Source organism: Carassius auratus, chromosome 3 (genome assembly GCF_003368295.1).
Source record: "Carassius auratus strain Wakin chromosome 3, ASM336829v1, whole genome shotgun sequence".
Classification (NCBI taxonomy): domain Eukaryota; kingdom Metazoa; phylum Chordata; class Actinopteri; order Cypriniformes; family Cyprinidae; genus Carassius; species Carassius auratus.
The window spans coordinates 5863005-5882828 of NC_039245.1; the positions used below are offsets into that span (position 1 = coordinate 5863005).

The following is a 19824-nucleotide window of genomic DNA, read 5'->3' on the forward strand; positions in this document are numbered from 1 at the left end:
ATGTTGAACTTGGCCGTCTATGAGACAGTCACAAGCCTCCCGGTTTTCATCCAAAAATATCTTAAATTGTGTTCCAAAGATGAACAAAACTTTCACAGGTTTGAAACGACATGGGGGTAAGTGATTAATGACAACTATTTTATTTTGGGGTGGAGTATCCCTTTAATTGATGGGTCAGAACTGATAGGAAACAACAGAAGGGATGTTATCTAGAACCTATCCAAGTAAGATTTTATGTAAATGCCACCCTCCAACATGTCAGAGTATGTGTTTTGTCCACTGTCTCTGAAAAAACTTGTATTATATTATTTGTTAATTTCAACCCACCATTTTATGCAGTTCACACACATTTCTTAAATTGCACATGCCACTGAGATCCTGTGATATTTACAGAAGGTGACTGTAATTAAAAATACGCTGAGCTGATTTCAATTCCGACACCTTTACAATCATTCCAAATGAATTTCTGCATTTCTCTCACTTTTCCCATGATTCCATTACTATTTTCCAGCAGAATGAATGTGTAGGATTGCCTGGGTCCCTTCGGCCCATCCTACACGTGCCTGTCTCGCTGCCCTCTCTCTCACAGCCTTTTGGAGTACATTCAATTTTAATTTCCAAACTGCTGCCATATTGTGAGGCTGGCAAGCAGCTCAGTCTAGCATAGAATTACATTAACCCACTCCCTACTGTTCAGACGCCACACTTCACACTGTCCCTGCAGACAAACACACGGCCCAGTGCTCAGCCTCACTCACACATCTCAGCCTCTTTTTCTACCTGTCTGCTTCCCTTTATCTCATTTAAAGCGGTCATTATTTACCCACCATCATGACATCCCAAACCTGCATGACTGACTCGGTCTGTAGAACATAAAATGAGAAATTTAGAAAAATGTGCTGGCTGCCCCTTTTCAAAAGTGACAATGAATAGGGACGGAAGTCATCAAGCTTTTAAAAGCACTCAAAAGTATCTTAAAACCAGATGACTCGTGTGCTATATACTGAATAGCACAAACTTGAAGCAGTCATTCAATGAAAACATTGGTCAAAGGTTTTTATAAAATATTTATTTTCTGAAAGATTATTGCTGGCTGTTACTTGAAATGCTCTGGCTCTATTTTGGTGTGTTCCTCACACTACCATAACACTTTTTTGAAGTGATTTTGAAAATACTGCATGTCATGTTCCATTTTTATGATCCTTTTATGAGGATTTGTCTCCATTTTGAACCATTTTGAAGGGTCCAGTTCCTATTCTTAGCAAATCGCCTAGAAAAGAGCAACCAGCACATTATTCAAAATTTCTCCTTTTGCCCTCCACAGGAGAAAAGATAGGGACACAAGTTTGGAACAAAATGAGGGTGAGCACGTGATGACATAATCTTCATTTGTGGCTTACAATCCCTCTAATCTTCATACCTCATAGAGTTTTTCCCCATCTCTCACTCTGAATGTTGTGGTTCTGTAGATATGTGGGCAGGGACTGCGGCCTCTGGGGAAAAGCCATCTGAGAAGCTCTGTCTCAGCGCCAAAACCACGAGTTGAGTGGCGGCATTGATCTCTGCACACGCATACACACACATATACCATAAAAATGCTCTCCACCTCCTACTCCTCCATCGATTGCTGGCCGTGAACGAGCGATTAGCTCTGTAGCCAACTAAGAGCCTCATCACTGGACCAAGGCAGTGTCTCTTTTGTAAAAGACAAACAATTCAGTCATATTCTGTTCAGCATAAAACCAATGCACACACACTCACACAGACATACAGCATCAACCGCTCTGCCCGACGACCCAGTGGCGACAACTTTTATTTGTCTGATCCAGAATAGACAGGAAGGATGCTAGAGAGGAGGATAGCGAATGAGAAGGGAGGGATAAAAAGGAATGGAGACAAATGCTAATGTGGGTAGATTTCCACTGAGCTGAATGCGTCGCTTTCACCGCGCTTCACTGCACACAAATACCGTCATTTCTGCACGGCAGTGTGGAGGGTGGAGTGAGAAAGAAGAAAAAAATAATGAGCTAAACAGTGACAGGAAGTCGTTTGTTCATTGTGGTGAGATGTAGAGGGAGGTGGTCACGTCTTGACAGGTCAAATTACAGGTGAATAAAAGTTGAGGAGATGCTATCAACAGGAGGACGGCTATTAGAAGAGACGACTTAACAGATCTGATCACACCCTCTGACACACACACATACAGAAAAACAATGTTGAAACTGAACAAAAGGTGTCTGAACAGAAATGCTGAAATATGTGGAAATACCATACTTTAAAAAGAAATGTATTTATTGGTGTGTTATGTCTTATTATGTCGTATTATGTCGCTAACACTTTACAATAAGGTTCCATTAGTTATTGTTGGTTAATGTATTAACTAATATGAACAAACAATGAACAATACATTTATTACAGTATTTATTCATCTTTGATAATGTTGGTTAATAAAAAAAATATAGTTGTTCGTTGTTAGTTCATGTAAATTCACAGTGCATTAACTAATGTTAACAAGCACATAGTTCTTCATTTTGATAATATAATAAACTGGTTATGATATGATGATATATGATATGATATTTGATATGATATGATATGATATATGATATGATATGATATAATATGATATATGATATGATATGATAGATATATGATATATGACATGATATGATTATATATGATACGATACAATACTCTTTTGCTAATAAATGATAATTATTTCTACAATATAATATTTAATATATTGCCCCTATGAGTAGCTTAGTTGGTGACTTTTTGTGATTAACTTGTAGTGTGGTAAACAACTTTATGTTAATGAGTGTGCAGCTTTGTCAAAATACAGTTTGAAAGTAAGTAATTTGTGCGAGAAACTTCTACTTGAATAATGTAAAGGATTTGGATAAAAAAAAAAAAGTATGTCGCGTTATTGACCCCTGGGCACGTCCATAGAAATTTTTTTATCCATATAAAGCAGGAGTTGATCCAAAATGAGTGTGAGATAATGAGTCATCTCCCCATCTCTGTTTTCATGCTGAGCCAAATCTGGCTATAGCCCATGACGCAGGAACAAAAGTTGACATGAGGCTACAGCTCTGAGCGTTTCGTGATGTGTGCGCTCTGGTCCTACAGCACCTGAACAGGAGTGACCAGCTCTGTGTTACTAACACTGATCCTGAGGGAGGCCTGCTGGTCAGTCTGTGTGCGCAAGTGTGATGGAGCTGCTGGCAGGTAGCTTGATTTAGCCTCGGCCGTAATGAGCTCAATATGAGTGCCAACAGGCCAATCCTTTATCTGCCCCCTCTGCCCTGACTGCAAAGACCCCATAGCAAGGAACTGACTCGCTAACCTTTCCTACATCTCCTGTCCTGATGCTCTCAAATAGAGCCTAAGCATTTTCCCCTCAAAACCACTCAGTCTCAAAGCATATAGGAATGCTGCGTTATTCATTCTTAGCCGGCAACAATCGAACAGCATACAACTGAGCAAGACACCAGATGTGATGCTGATCTATGAGAGAATTACTCAAAAGCTATACTGCCTACAGAGCCAGTGTTTTAAGGCATAACAGACACAAACGCTGCTCCATAATTCCAAAACAACTTTATTATATTGCCTTGTAAGTTTGAGTTTATGTAGTAATAATAAAAGTAGTAGTAGTAGTAATAATAATAGTTTGACATAATCAAAATAAATAGTTATAAATAGTTTTAGTTTACAAATAAACTAAAAATAAAGTTATTATGACTATTAACAATTTATTTTTACATATCCCAACAAAGACTATTATTATTTTATTATTGTTATTTTGTGATGTTTAAAATTATGTTTAAAAAAGTACAATAAAAAATAAGAGTTTTGTTAAAATAGGTGTGTGTAATATGTGTAATATGTAAAAAATAAATAAACTGTTAATATAATATTAATACCAATAATAATTACTAGTACTATTATTATTTTGCAATACTGAAATCAAGTTACTTGAAAAAGTGCACATTTGTTTTTATAGTAATATCAAATTATAAAATGTATACAATTATATAATTGTATTATTTATATAATATCATACAATTTGTCTATAGAGCTGTAAGGTTTTCAAATGAGTCTTGAAAGCGTTATAATTTATTTTACAATAATACTCCTACTAATAATAAACTCTGGGTTTAAAACAAACATTTCTGGGTTATTTGGCAACCCAGCGCTGGGTAAATGTTGGACAGAACACATGCTGGGTTAATTACATTTTATACATTATCCAATTTGCTGGGTTGTTTTTTGAAATAGTGCTGGGTCAGTCAACCTACTGAACATTTTTCATTTTAAATCATAAAAATGCACTCTTTTACCATCATAAAATCTTCAAAAACATTTTAGGACATTTAGGCCAGTTTCAATTGGTTTGGCACAGGCTACCCAACATTGGGTTACACTGACCCAGCACTGGGTAGGTATGTGAGGGGGTTGACTTAAACTGATGAGTTAAGAAGTTTTTCCTACATGATGTGTGAAATCAGCCCACCAGATGAGATACAGATTGACCATTTCTCACATTTTGCATTATGCATCACACCGTGTGTAGGAAAACTGCCAGCTCAGACACAAACACCCACTCCGTGCTGCTCTGAGCTTAGCATTGGGCTGTTCATAAATAATACCATCATGCTCTGGGTCCACAGCTGGGTCTGCCCGCGGGACCGTTTGAATTATGCAGAGACTTGCACAGTTTGTGCCCCTTCACACACACACACACAAACACAAAAAGCATCCAACATACATGCCACACACATCACATGCATCCCCCGACTGGCACAAACTGACTGTCGAGACCATTTCACCAAACAAACTTATTGGGAACCATGTCTGAACTACTAGCCACTGAATGCTCTCAAAAGAAACAGGAAACCAGAGGAAACATTAGGAGACATTAAACTGTGCCCGAAACAATCAGTGGTGAAAAAAGGCCAGGGATCAAGAGCTTCGTGCTGGTACCTCTCAGTCAGATGTATTCTGTATTCAAATTGGGACGTGCGGAGCAGAATGCAGGTTGACATGAGTGTGATTACTCTAGGAGGATGCTGGGATTTGCCAATGTGTTATTTATGCCAGAATTGTCAGTGAGTGATATATGCTTCATGCACAAAGACCTCTCTCTCTCTTTCACTTTACCTGCTCACACCCAGTTAGGAGAGTCAAATTAAATTAAAATCAAAATTGGCTCTATTTCCTTTTTTGGTGTTTTTCTTTTTTTTTTTACATTTCTGGTCTTATTAGGCATGATTCAAGTGCATGTTATTCAAATTGTTGAAATTTTTGTCTCCGTAATATTTTATCCAAATATAATAACTAACTTTACTAAATTTGCCAAAATTGACATTCCTCTTACGTTTCAAACTCCAACCACCTGACTCCATTCTGTAAAATAGAAATAATGACTTTGATGTTGATTTTAATCGTATGCAGAAAAAAGAAAAGAATTCCACAGCCCCAGTACTGTACATGAGTACAAGAAACAAAACAGTGCCAGTGATGGAAAAAGAAAAACATAAAACAAAATCAAATTTACAAAACTAATATAAAACCAAAACACAAAACAAACCAAAACCAAAACAAACAGGAAAACTATCACAAATAAACAAAACAAAGCAAAAAACACAAAATGAAACCCAACACAAAAACAAATAATCCAAACACAAAATGAAACAAAAAACAAAACAAAACAAACAAAAAAACTTAACTAAAACAGCACTGTTCTCTAGGGGCTTATCTTTTGTTAAATAAAATGAAACTAATGTTTACTTGTGTGTGCATACATACACTATATATGTATGCAAATACAAACACATAATTTCTGACACACCCAAAAAAGCAGGTGAACACACATACTCTCACCTCAAACTTTTGCCGGAGTTCCTCATTGCCTTCTTCACCTTCAGGTGGGACAGGAACATTGAAGTACTCGCCCTCTTCCTGACTGAGCAGCTTAAACCTGCATGTGTGTGTGTGTGCATGTGTTTGAGAGACAGAAAATAAGGGACAGTTTGGTTAGTGCAGTATCACATATGCTTCAGAAACAGAGACATTAAATCCTCTGATAATGGTTCCATCTGGCCACTATTGGAATTGCACACTTCCCTGAAATGGCACATTTTGTCAAATTACCTCAGCTCATTTAAACCATTCATACACTTACAGTTTCCCTCTCAGCTGGGAAGACCTTGACTATGATCATTCGTGAAGAGGAATCCAACCGGGTGGAGATGCCCCCCAATCAGCTTTCAAATGTCTGAGGGACAGCATGATGCCTCATCTCATATTTAGCTCTTCTAACATCTGTGCTTCCAGATAGCAAAAAATCAGCTTCCTGTTTAACGGTGTGAGGTGACCATTGCTGGGATCCGACGAGATGACATGTTCAAAAATCAACAGACCTAGAGCAGCACGCTGGGTTTCCACATCCTTTATTGCTACTGATGTGATAGGAGGCCCTGTGTTCATCTTGCCTCTGGTCTGCGTGGGTGTGTGTGTGTGTTTATGACTGCAGATGAGTCATGGCTGCAGTACTCCCCCCCCCCAACACTCCTTCCTTCCACATCTAGACCTCCAGAGGCTTTAGTGTGTGTGAGCGTCATCCTCATCACATTCACAGAAAACGGAAAGCGCAGAAGAATGGCAGTTAGCATGAAAAGATCTTATAGTCTATATGTTGGTCAGAGACTTTTATGAGTCATAGTCATGGCCATGGGCAGTTAATGATCACTACATGCAGAATAGAGGTCATAAATGAGCTGATAGTGACTTTCAAAAGTGTTCATCCTAGACTTAATATCATCAAATTAATATGCATGAGCCAAAGACAGTCTATATAGTTCTGGTATTGAAATGACAGTTTTAAAAAATTAAAAAAATAAATTAATCAACAGTCAACTGATTAACTATTTATCTAAAAAGTGTAGAGGTTTGAATATCTAATATAATATAAAAAAGAAAAGACAAATGTATAATTCATACTGTTATAACTGTACTGTTATCTGACACCGGAGTGTTGCAAATAAATGTTTAAAAATAAAAATAAATATTTGTTTTATATCCTGAACATTAAAAAAAACAATAACAAAGACTTCCTGTTCTCAATCCCAGTTCTCAGACTCTATGTCCTTTTGCAAACATGATTGAGTGTTGTGCTGAGACAGTGACAGCTTTGACAATGAGATTGTGATCAGTATGTCCTGACTGAAGCTCCACTGGGGAGCTGAAACATCTCGCCTCTAATCTAACACTGTGCTTTTCTGTCAGGTGGCAGGAAGCAGCCATCGCGGTCACAAAAAGAGGCCCATAACTGCTACAAATCCTCTGAAACACCCTCAAAAAACACGTACACACATCTCATCCAACCATCTGATAAAAGTCACATCTGTAGAGCGAAACACACAGAGAGAGGAGACACTAGCTGCAGTAGCCAGTGGGGATGTGTACTGTCAGCACAGCCACTGAAATATCAAAACTAAAAATAAGAAACAAACATAAAACGAGCTGACTTCACTTTCTTTGTGTTTCCATTGTGAACACACTGTACTAGTCAATACATTTATGCTCGAAAACGGTCTCTTCAAACAGGAGTCATAAGGCAAGCTGAACGTTATTTTAAGGTTAGCATAACATTTTGAAAAGCATTATTTTGACCTTATCTGTAATTCACTGAAGATTAACTTTATGGTTATTATTATTATTAAATAGTGGGTTGTACTCCTGAATAGATGTCAACTTAATAGCATACGTATTTTAACAGTAAGAAATAAACAAATACATTTTTTTCCATATACCACTACTTTGCCAAGTATTTATGTTCATAAACAGTTTATGTAAATTTTAATCTTTCACCGCCTTCTTTAGCTTGCAAAAAAGTTGTCTGTCCCTATGTTCTGTTCAGCTGCTTTGGAACAATATTAATAGTAAAAATACTATTTAAAAAAATGGATTCATTTAATGTAATTATTTATATTATTAATAAATTTTATATATTTATAAAATTATAAATGTTATACCAAATACATATTTTCTTTATATTATTCTAATAATCTGTTTTGGCTTTAATATTAGAACCAAAAAGTTTATTGTTTATTAATATTGTTCTCACATAGTATAAATACGCATTTAAAATCTGCATTTAAATTCAAGGAAAGGGATCTTTTGCAATGAGAGCATTATATTTGGGGTTCCTTGGCATATAAAAACCCCACTGCAGAAATTAATATATTTGGACATGCCTTTTCATAAAGTGATCTCATGACTGTGGGAATTATCTGTTAGCTGGGAAAGAACTACTAGACACTTCAATCACTAGATACTTGTACTGACTAGACAAAATAACTGACAGAGAGAGAACATGAAGGAGAGAGCAAAGACTTCTGTGAAAGTGGGTCTGACCTTTCTCTTTTAACTCAGTTCTGTCAAATTACCTGCACGTTTATGCATTCACTGCGGGCTCATGACAAGAGATGTGTTTAGAGGTGTTCGAGAAGGGATGGGACTGGTTGTGTGTGTGTGTGAGCGGAGAGCTCTTAGATGAAGAGCACTACTGAAGAGGGAGAAAAGACAGGCTGAGGACTTCTGAAAGAGCAGTAGGGACGGCTGAACCAGTTAGACGTGTACAGACTGATGCATGTCTGTGAATTCCAGTGATATGTAATGCGGTTTAGTTGACACAAACCTTTTAATATTAGCGTGTACACAATCTATTTGAACGTGGGGACTTGCTCATTTTTACTGATGTATATATATATGTGTGTGTGTGTCAGTTGGTCTCCTCACCATCCGTCCACCCCTTGCTTCTGAAGCTCCGAGATGCCGAAAGACAGAGAGCCCATAAAGTCGTTCCGGCTGGTCAAGTCCCAGTCCCAGATCTCCACAGACAGCCTGCGGTCCTTGTCAGACTCCTTCAGATTACTGTAAGACACAGAGCGCAGGAGGGAGGAGGACAGAGACAAAGAAATCAAGCTCAGCATTTGATTCTGCATTTCTCATTCAAACAAATGACTGCTCTTTCGGCTGTGCTACTGATAAAGCTTTCATACAATGTGAAGGTCTCGTTCCACGTGGGATTCAGGCAGCACTTGATGGTCTTGGTCTTTTGTTTGCTCTCGCTCTTGGGGTCAGGGATGAGTTTTAGTTTGACGTAGGGGTCAGAGAGGCCATTGGGGTCCATGGGCACCAGGTTCTTCGCCTCTTTAACTGTAACAGAATAAATCAGACACATAAGGACCAAGATTTCCCTACTTTCACTCTGCATAGTGTGCAATCAATGCCAAGTGAACCTTTACATTAAATAAAAACATACTACAGCCTGCATCAAATTTTTGTTGGAGTTTTGATCAAATACATATTACAGTTAAGCACTGTTTGTGTTATGCATAAAAAGCAACAATGCAAAGTTATTTTCCTGCCTTCTAATACTGTTGAAGTGTAAGTTTAAGAAGCATTTCATTCTTTGGACCTACTGATATTCAAGAACAAGGATATGTTGACTGACTGAATGAGACGTTTGTTCAAGTGGACGTCAATCTCACAATTAAAATGATCAAAGTATGTTACTCAAACTCATCATTTACTTATTTACTCAACTGTTGATGACTTTTTGATACGCTACCATTCAAAGGTTTTTATAAAATAGAATACTTTTAGCAAAACGCACATTAAATTGGTCAAAAGAGACATGCACTTGTTATTAATTTATTATGTTAATACTGAAACAGTTACTTTAAATTGTAAAAATATTTAATCAAATAAATGCAGCCGTAGCAAGATATTGAGACCGGATTCAGTCTTAAACAACTCCATGTTAGTGGATTGACAAAACAAATCAATGATTCACTCATAACACGCATAAAAAACTTGCTCAGTTGTCATCATCTCCTGATAATTCATCAATCCTGCAAAAAGAATATCTAAACTAACCAGTGAATGAATTGTTGAACTGATTTAAAAGAGAGAAAAAAAGTCACTGGATTTAATCAAAGTTACTTAAATTTAAAAAATACTTTATATAATTTATATAAATATTAAATAAAACAAATCTTTCTATTTAGAAAACATATTTTTGGAATTATATTGTTATTATAATAAATAGCAACACAATTCTCATGTAATTTAATCATATTTTTAGGAGGTCAAGATCTTTTTACTAGAAAAATGAAAAGATATTGAATTACAAGAAAGTTCTGTTTATGATGACATTGTCTGATAAAATCTTTACCGCTCAAAAACAATAACTAGAGACCCTAGACGCGAGTGAATAGCTGTCATACATTTAAACTTGCATCTTGTGAGCCCTCATGGCCTTGTGGGGCTATGAATGCACACACACTATCCCAGTAATTGGGGTTGACCTCAGCACTTGACCAGGACAACAATTAATGCTGGAGGATGCTGTGGCCTTGTGATTTGTGGCTAGTGTAATTTCCATAATGAGTGGTGTGTGAAGGTAGGCTTAGCTGTTCATTAAGACAGCGGTGTACTGCAGCACGAAGACGGGAAGAGAGAGACCGCTTCTGCGTGAACCGTTGTGCTCACGGAGCAGGGTTTATTTCACCAGCTAATAAATGTTATGCACAACATGTTCGTTCTGAAAGCCCTCCACATAGAGCAATTAAGAAAGCGAGATCACTGACCATGTAAGGATATTTGCATGAAGATATCAAAAGCTTTGACCTACAAGATACACTCAGTTTTGTGGCTCAGAGATGTGGGAAGCTCATTATGTTGATTAAAAAATACTGATCTCATTTACATAGTAGCGTATAACACAGTTGATCAATCAAACAGTCACAGGTGTAAAAGACTTTAGGAATATAATTTATGTTTTTGCAAATAATTAAACAGCACTGCCCTCTCTAGGTGAAAAAACGGCACTGCAACTCAATAGCAAATGATCTTCTGAAGAGATCCAGAACTGACTGGAGCCATTAAAGGGATAGTTGATTAGTTAACAGAAGCTGATTTAAGGGCAAGATTTAAGGCTTCGTTCACAAAATGAAGCTGCATAACAAGCACTGACAACACGCAAAACATGGTCACCCAGTTTGCCTCACTATTATTTATCAACCTGCAAGTGCTCCGGTGGTCAAATCGAGTGCGAGTGTGAGAAAGATGAGGTGGAAAGGACCTTTTAAAGGCAGAGCGGCCGCCCCATTTCCATCCAGGTATTGGTCAATTCATTAGCTTTAAGTGACAGGTCTTAGAAATGCACGACAGGAAGTGGCCTCATTCATCTTACTGTACGCTCAGCCGATCTGCGGCAATGTCGCGTGACATTAAATTATAAAGGACAGCGTGATGGATTAAAAATGTCTTTTGCGCTCAGGGCTGTCTGCGCCTCGGTTCTTTACATGGTGCAGCTCAGCTCATTAGCCGCTAGCGAGCTAAAGGCTGTTAGTCAGTTCTAAGGGAAAATGGGAGCTGAGGCTCGCGGGGTGAAATGGCCCTGGATTGAGCTTGAAAAGAGGGACGCATGGCTGAATATAGAGCAGTGTGTTGAGGCTAATGTCACATACACACACCCGCTGCTACACAGATCCAGGCCTACAGCCTCCAGAAAGCATTAAAGTGATAGCTCTGTACGCACCCTCACGTCGTTGCAAAACAGTATGACTCTCTTTCTTCTGTGGAACACAAAACAAGATATTTAGAAGAAAGCTTCTGTGTTTTTTATTCCACATGATGAAAGTCAATGGGGTTCAATGTTTTGGACTGTTAAATTAAAAAAAAGAAAAATTCAAAATATCTCCTTTTGTGTTCTGTCCAGGGAAAAAAAGTGTTTATACAGGTTTGGAACAACATGAGGGCGAGTCTCTGGCAGATTTTTCATTTTTGGGTCATCAATTCTTTTAACGGTACTTTGATAAATCTTCTCTTCCAGAAATCTCATTTAATTGAGCTCATCTTCTGCTCCGAAAGTACGACTAAGCGGAACTTTAGAACCAAATTAGAACCAAGTGCAAATTCCTCATGGATATAACGTTTTATATCATAGATATAATAATAATTAAGTGGAAATTCATCATGGATATAATTTAATAAACTGTTTGAAAAGCTATTTTCATATTAAATAATCAGTGTAGAGGGTTTACAAAGGGTCAAGATAAAGGGATAAATCACACAAAAATGACAATTCTTTCATGACGTTCCTAACCATTATTTTTTTTCTCATTTGGAACACAAATTGATAATATTGAAGAATCTTTAAACTACATTTTCCAAAAAACGCTATAATCGCATTAATAAACATAATTAATGTCTCCTGAAATCATACAATAGCTCTGTATACGAACAGACTAAAATGTAAAGTTTACACATGCTCTCAAATCAAACATTTACAGGCCACCAGGTGTCAATATCATGAAGTGCAACTGGTTTTTGTTTGATTTGATAGCAACGTTAATGTTTGATGAAGTGAATAGTGAACTATGAATTGTTGGTATATGGAAACAGATGAGTGAAGACTCTTCAAAACAAATTCAACTTCTGTTTTCCAGTGGAAAGACAGCATACAGTTTGGGAACTGTTGTGTGAACTATCATTGAGTGAACAAGCGCAGAGTCTTTTCTCAGTCGGTTTGTGCTAAGAGAATGAGAATAACGCCCTCTGCTGGACACTGAAAGCATCACCATATTTACAGTCTTGGTTGCAACTAAAGACGGTTACCTCAGTGTGCTTGTGTTTTTGTTTTGGAGGCGTTTTTGCACTGATGTCAAAGAGAGACAGGAAGACTTGGTGTGCTTTCTTGTGTTGCCATGGACACGTGTAACATAATACAGGTTTACAAGAATGATCCTACAGAATTTCACAATGAGCTGGAATGCACTTTATCACTGTCACAAACTGCGTTTTAGACATCAGGGCTATTTTGTTGTTCTTTGTCTCCTTTTCTTACTGCTGTCATACATTTTAGATTTTTAGCTTTTAACTTTTTTACATGGACTAGACCAGTGGTTCCCAAATGTTTTCAACTCGCGGCCCACACAAACAAAAACACATGTTTGCACGGCCCACTGCTTTTGTCTTGACAGACAATACACAATTTGAAAGCTTAATATCAATAACCTGTTTGTGCTCAGATTACTACGGCAATCCTGTAATTACAGATATATATATTTTTTTTTGATTATGCTCAAGAACATTGGCCTAGCAGTCATGCTTGTGTTTAGACACATGAGACTATGAGGTTATGCTAATGTAAAATGAAACAAACTTTTTTTATTTTTGGTTATTTTGGTTATTTTTTAAGTCTGCATAATGCAATATTACATATACGTCTGTCACACCACAGAAAAAAAATATTTACTAACCAGCCAAATTTGAATGATAAAAAAAAAAACACCAGGTATATAAAATAAGTATCAAAATCTTGAAAAATAAGCAGTATTCTCTGCTCTCAGATGCTGGGGGTGTGTCTGATGTCAGCACTGAAACCACACCCACTCACGGGAAAACTGCCGTCTCTCTCAACTGTCAAATAGTGCTACAACCTGAATGGATGCTCCCTCTAGATAGTTAATTTACATAAGGTGACCGAGCTGCTTTGTAAATTATCGCAACTAGGTAGACAAAGGGAAAGCTAGCTAGCTAACTGTAAGCTGTAATAACTAAAGGTAATGACAGTAACTCATATTTAGTGGGCAAACCACTAATGCTAATGTGCTCTAATTATTAGGAGTGTGCGGCTTGAAGCAGCGCTGTGCAGACCGATCAGTGTTTAAAGTGGGGATCTAATGCTATTATAATGCATCTAATGCATACTGAGTTATTTACATTGTTAAACAGTTGCATTCTCATGCTAAACAAGGCCAAAGTTCATTTCTGTGCCAAATACACTCCTTCCGGGTTCGAATACGTTTCTGAAAGTGTTTTTCAGGCTTGGGTCTTCATGACGTCAGAGAGAGCGTAATTCCTTGTCTGGGCACTTCTCCCGGAAGAGCGTGTGTACACAGGAAATAGAGCGAGAGCGCGCGCTCCTCACCGTGCTTGATTCGGGTTCAGGGAGTCGTCACAGCACTGCACAGGACTTGATCGAGAAGAATGTCTCCAAAGAAGTGTGTTTTTGGATGTGAGGGAAAGATAACCTTGTTCAGCTTCCCAATGAAGAAAATTTTCTGTTTTGTTGCCAATCGACCTGTGACTATTAAGCTCCGCCCATGGCACACCTCCAGGATCTCGGCTGTTTTCAGAGAGAATCATAAAGTTGTATCTTTCTTTTATAAATCTCATAAAACTAAAGTGTGACGAGTGGGGCAGGGCCGAGAGCCGTGGGAACGGAGCGAGGCCGTTGGAGTGACACCTGCTCCACTCACTCACATCTCGAGTCCCACGGAGGAGATCGGAAGGATATAAAAGAGGAGCAACGACAGTGAAGGACGAGTAAACACGATAGTGAAAGTGTGTTTTTTGTGTCTCATCAAAGTATCACAAGAGCGATTGGAAAGCAAAAGGAGAAAAAACTATTTAACGTCTAACCCCACAATTCAGTGCTACATAATTCACACTTCTTCTTCGTCACTTGTTTCAGCAATACATTTCTAACATTTATAATGTGTTGAGAAACAATTCTCTGAATTGCCTTTACACAGACTTTAAAAGCAGCTGGGTATTTCCAATACGATAAGCACCTGTTCAAAAACCCTGCAATGGTGCATACAAGTCTAAACATATCCTAGCTTTGGATTCACCACTAGGAGGAATCAGACACAAGGAAATTCCCACAAGACTCGAGAGCAGCACACTTCATGCCTCAACTGAAAGTATTCATGCAAGATTTGCCTTTAAAGTGCATTTTTGGCTGTTCTTCAAGGGTCAAACGAAGGCATGTGTGTGGTAACGAGAGGTTCAGGATCCACCAGCGAGTGGTGTACGGTTTAGGAAGGCGTGAGTGAGTGTTTGCTTCCATGCACATGTGTGCAGCAGTGATGTGTGTGAGTGGGCAGCGGTGACTCACTGCTGACGGTGAGCACATTGTTCTTGATCTCTGCGGTGATTTGGATGCGGCCCCTCCTCTCAGTGTGGTCAGTCCCACACAGACTCGGCACGTTGGCCACACAGCGCTTATGGATGTTCATCAAGCAGTCTGCATGGAGGGAGACAGAAAGGGGGAGAGATGTTAACCCACAACCCCAACTTACAGATGCACATTGTATAAAAGATGAGACATGAATCTATATATGTGTGACCTTTTAAAAGCCAGACGGAAAGGGAAAGTGTTTTCCTTCTACCAAAGACCTGTTGAGCAAATTCTGTAACTGTGAATGGCAGCTCCGCAATGACTCATAAGTCTCCTACCAACATGTAGACTGCATCAAATGTATCCTTTGCAAGTAAAGGCAATCCCTGAAAGCAAATTTAGAGCGACGTTTTTATAGACTTAATTTTATCCAGGAGAGATGCATTAAATTGATTAAAAGTGACAGAAATGTATTCCAAAAAAAAAAATTACTTTTTATGAAATTTTGAACGAAACTAGTAAGCAGAACAATTGTTTTCAATGCTGATCATAAATAAATTCACTGAGCACAAAATCAGCGAATTACAATGACTTCTAAAGCATAATGTGACTCTGAAGACTGGTAGAATAATTATTGAAAATTTTCATCAAATTAACAAATATAAAAATATACATAAAAAAGAAAACATTACATTTTTTATTAAAATATCTCACAATATAGCTGTTTTTACTCTTTTTTTTTTTTTTTAAATAAATACAGTTTGGTGAAACTTTTTTTGTATCTTATTTATGCCTAAAGGTGACTATTAGTACCTTCAAGTTACATAAGTGTACATACAGATAAACGGGTAGCACTTTATTTTACAGTCCTGTTCCTCATGTACATACTACGTACTTATTATAGTAATTACAATAACTATGTAATAACTAGGTCCTAACCCTGAACCTACCCCTAATCCTAACCCTACCCCATGTAGTTACCTTGTGTTACCAGAACTTTCTTAGATAAATACACTGCAAGTACACTATAAGTACATGTTTGTACACGTACTGTAAAATAAAGTGCAACTGATAAATGATACATATAATTTTTTTTTTTTAAAAGGTCAAAAGCAAAGAGACAAATTCTGCATTATTATTATTTATTTGAATTTTTTTTCTGATACCAAATTGCACATTGTATATTTCAGTTGCTGTCTTAGAAGATACCTGCCTATGTATGCAAGAGACCGGAAGCTGACTCACTAGATTTTGAAAGAAAGGAACAGTGTTTTATGGTTCTATGATCTGACCAGGAAAAACGAGTCTCCCCTGCTAAAAACATCACCAGCATGTGTGTTTTGGATGCTAGCAAACTTCTTATCAAGCGAGGCCATCCAGCTCCATCAGAAATAAATAAGCTGCTTGACTACTCTACAGTAAACTGATCATTACAGCAGTAGCAAAGATGCTAATCACAGTTATGATGCTTTTGTTGCGTTGGAGGCCACAAGCCAAAGAGAAGCAGGTGGACTCAACATAAGTTTACATATCAAATAGCCAAACATGAACATGACTGTGAACAAGCAAACACACAAGAACACACTCACACACACTGTACTCCTTCGTGCACTGGATCACTTCTCCACAGTTCAGTCAGAAGTGTGACAGTGCAAGCCATAGCTGGAGTGTAAACAGTGTAGAGGGCCCCAGAGAAGACGATGCACACATTGGAAACTAAACAGAGGTAATTATAGCTCTCCCTGTCTGCAACCAGAACAATTTGTGTCATGTTTCAGGTGAAGATGCTAAGCGCCTCATCTTTACACCACCTGTCTGCTCACTTGCCTACCTGCCTGTCATGCATTAATAAGAGTAAAGAGCTGCTGGAAAATATGCTGTTATGTCAATGAATATTTTTTAGCCAACAATCAGGTATGTGGTGGTGAATATCTGTGCCCCGGAGGCTTGGACAGTTGCTAAGTGAACATTTTGAATGTTTTATGTATTGGACACTGGATAAGAGGTAGATTACTGTGAGATGGAAAATCTCTTTTTAGTCAGGTACTTTGTTAGCGGGACTTCATACGGCCTGGTTATGTTCCCAGGATATTCGTCTCGCAGGGATCACCCAACCATTATACTAGGGTTGCATGGTATACAGTACAAATGGTATCATAAAAAACATTATGGGTAGTAACACGCATTTTGAATTTAAACAAAGTGCAGCTATTCAGTACAATTTGGCAGTTCAAATTGTATGTGTGCCGTAAAATGGGAACGCTGATGTTAAGTTAATGGTGTCTGTATGCATCAATGCATGATTTGAGAACGAAAAGGTTGAATGCATTTATTATAGAACTTATAGAATAATTGATTATCATTCCCATAATATGTGGGTCAATGTGCCGATGCAGGTATTAAAATAGATGCAGAGCATATGAGACTGGGAAAAAGAAAGTTCATGCTGCCTGCACTACCGTTCAGAAGTTTGGAGTTGGGAAGATTTTTTTGTGTGTTTTTGAAAGAAGTCTCTTAAACTCACTAAGCCTGCATTTTTATGAGTAACCAAAGAGCAACCAAATGTGCAGGTGCAGTTCACAGATTAGTATATATACACCATCTGAGGACCAGCTTTCGGTCAGTAGTGTTCGGTGTCAGAATGGGAAAAGCTGGCGATTTATCACAGTTTAATAAAGGACACAGTTCACCACAGCCTTCTGCGTATAGGCCTGTGTAGCTGACGACCCAGGTGGGTCCCCTTGCTAACTGCACACCATTGCCAAGATCCCAAGATCATCGAGATTGAATCTCAACAGATTGATATCAACAGAGGCTATGGCACCTGGATTTACTTTTGGGCAGACACTGGCCGGTTATGCTGTTGGGACACTTTAGGCACCATTATATCATTACAGAAGTGAAGTGACGTTACATACAGCCAAGTATGGTGACCCATACTCAGAATTCATGCTCTGCATTTAACCCATCCAAAGTGCACACACACAGAGCAGTGAACACACACCCAGAGCAGTGGGCCGGCCTTTATGCTGCGGCACCCGGGGAGCAGTTGGGGGTTCGATGCCTTGCTCAAGGGCACCTAAGTCATGGTATTGAAGGTGGAGAGAGCACTGTACATGCACAACATTAACAACATTAAGTGCCCTGGATTCGAACCCATGACCTCAGAAGCTCAGAACCAAGGGCTTAACAGACTGCACCACTGAGTCGCTATTAGCACAGTTCCTGGCAGCTGTCAGGTATACAAAACATTATTGCAGACGAAGTGCACACACTGATGGCAACTGTGTTCCCTGCCAGTGATGGACATTACCAACAGGATAATGCAATGTAGGCTCATTCGAAATACGTGCCTCTAAATACATTTCTGCAAAACTGAAACCCACTTACACATGAATCGCTGCAGTTTCCAGTTAAGAATAAACACTGGAGACAATAAAACTCCAACAAATTTTATTACTTTTCACACAAAGTATGATTTCAGGTCCACAGTTTTGATTAATAAAGCCTATTTCTCGCACAATTACTTGAAGAATATTATGTTATATATTCAAAACAATTTTAGCATCCTGCGAGATATCAAAACTGATACTTTTGAACGTTAGCATCACATATCCAGCTTCATATGTATGGGGTTTCATATTCAGTAGGTTTGTTCGGTAGCTCACGCAGTATGGCGTTGCACTTACGGTAAGTGGTGAAGAGCTCCGGTAAGAATCCCGTGAAACTATTCTTCGACAAAAGAATTAATAGTTAACACTATCGGGTAGGTTTAGGGTTGTGTTTGATGTAGGGGATATATCCAACATTATAGATCATTAACTTTTAGCGACAGTTATATACAGATATTTGAATTATGAACCGCCACAATACATAAGATATGTAATAAAAAGACAGCATTGTGTGCCTATATCAGCGTAAAAAAACATGCGAGAGTCACGTATTGAACGTATTGTTTTAACGCCACTCACTGGACATTTCACTTTGAAACTGCCGGGAAACATGCAGTAAGGTACGTAATAATGTTGCAGAAATGTATCTAGAGGCACGTATTTTGAATGAGCCTGGGTTGGGATAATGCGCCATGCCACACTGCCAGAACGTTCAAGGAGTGGTTTGAGGTGGTTCCAAACTCATCTAATCAAACAATTGTGGTTTGACTTCGAAAAGCGGATTTGTGCTCCATCACCACCACTCTGGGATCTGGAGGACCTGCTGTTGACATTAATGTACCACATACCCCAAGAGACCTATAGCCACCTCGTTCAATTTAAAACCTCCTCACGTGGCCGCTGTTTTGTGGGCTAAAGGAGGTCCCACAGGTTATTAGATGGATGGTCCCAATGTTATGGCTCATCGGTGTGTAACATATAGAAAACTGTTCTTTTGAATTGTTTTTGATCATATAAATGCAACCTTGGTGAGTGGTGTATATTAATATAATTTAGTCCTGTGATGGGAAAGCTGAATTTTCAGCAGTCATTACTCCAGTTTTCAGTGTCACTTGATCCTTCAGAAAACCTTTCTAATGTGTTGAATTACTTGCTCAAGAAACATTATTATCAAATGCTGAAAACTGTTTTTTTCTATCTCTCTCTCTCTCCAAGATTCTATGATGAATAAAGTAAAAAACAAAACAGCATTTGTCACTTTTTGATCAATTTAATGCACCCTTGCTGAATATAAGTACACATTTCTTTAATTTAAAAAAACATACTGACTTCAAACCTGTAGTTTATCGGTTTCCCTTTGAACAAAATAATTTAGCTTTTGTTATTTACTATAATATTCCAGTACATACGTTTAAACTGTTAATTCTATGATCCCACTTGATTTAAATT

The 19824-nt window shown here is 38.2% G+C and overlaps 1 protein-coding gene across 2 annotated transcripts in view; it reads right to left on the reverse strand.

Moving 5' to 3' along the window:
* Positions 1–19824, reverse strand: part of LOC113044866 (protein kinase C beta type-like) — a 109870-nt gene that overhangs the window by 46804 nt on the left and 43242 nt on the right. For both annotated transcript variants that reach the window (XM_026204992.1, XM_026204991.1), the window contains exons 5-8: positions 14981–15109; positions 9069–9225; positions 8806–8940; positions 5887–5983 (exon numbers count right to left, since the gene is read on the reverse strand). In XM_026204992.1, coding sequence (XP_026060777.1) covers positions 5887–5983; positions 8806–8940; positions 9069–9225; positions 14981–15109 — 518 coding nt within the window. The remainder of the gene's footprint in view (positions 1–5886; positions 5984–8805; positions 8941–9068; positions 9226–14980; positions 15110–19824) is intronic.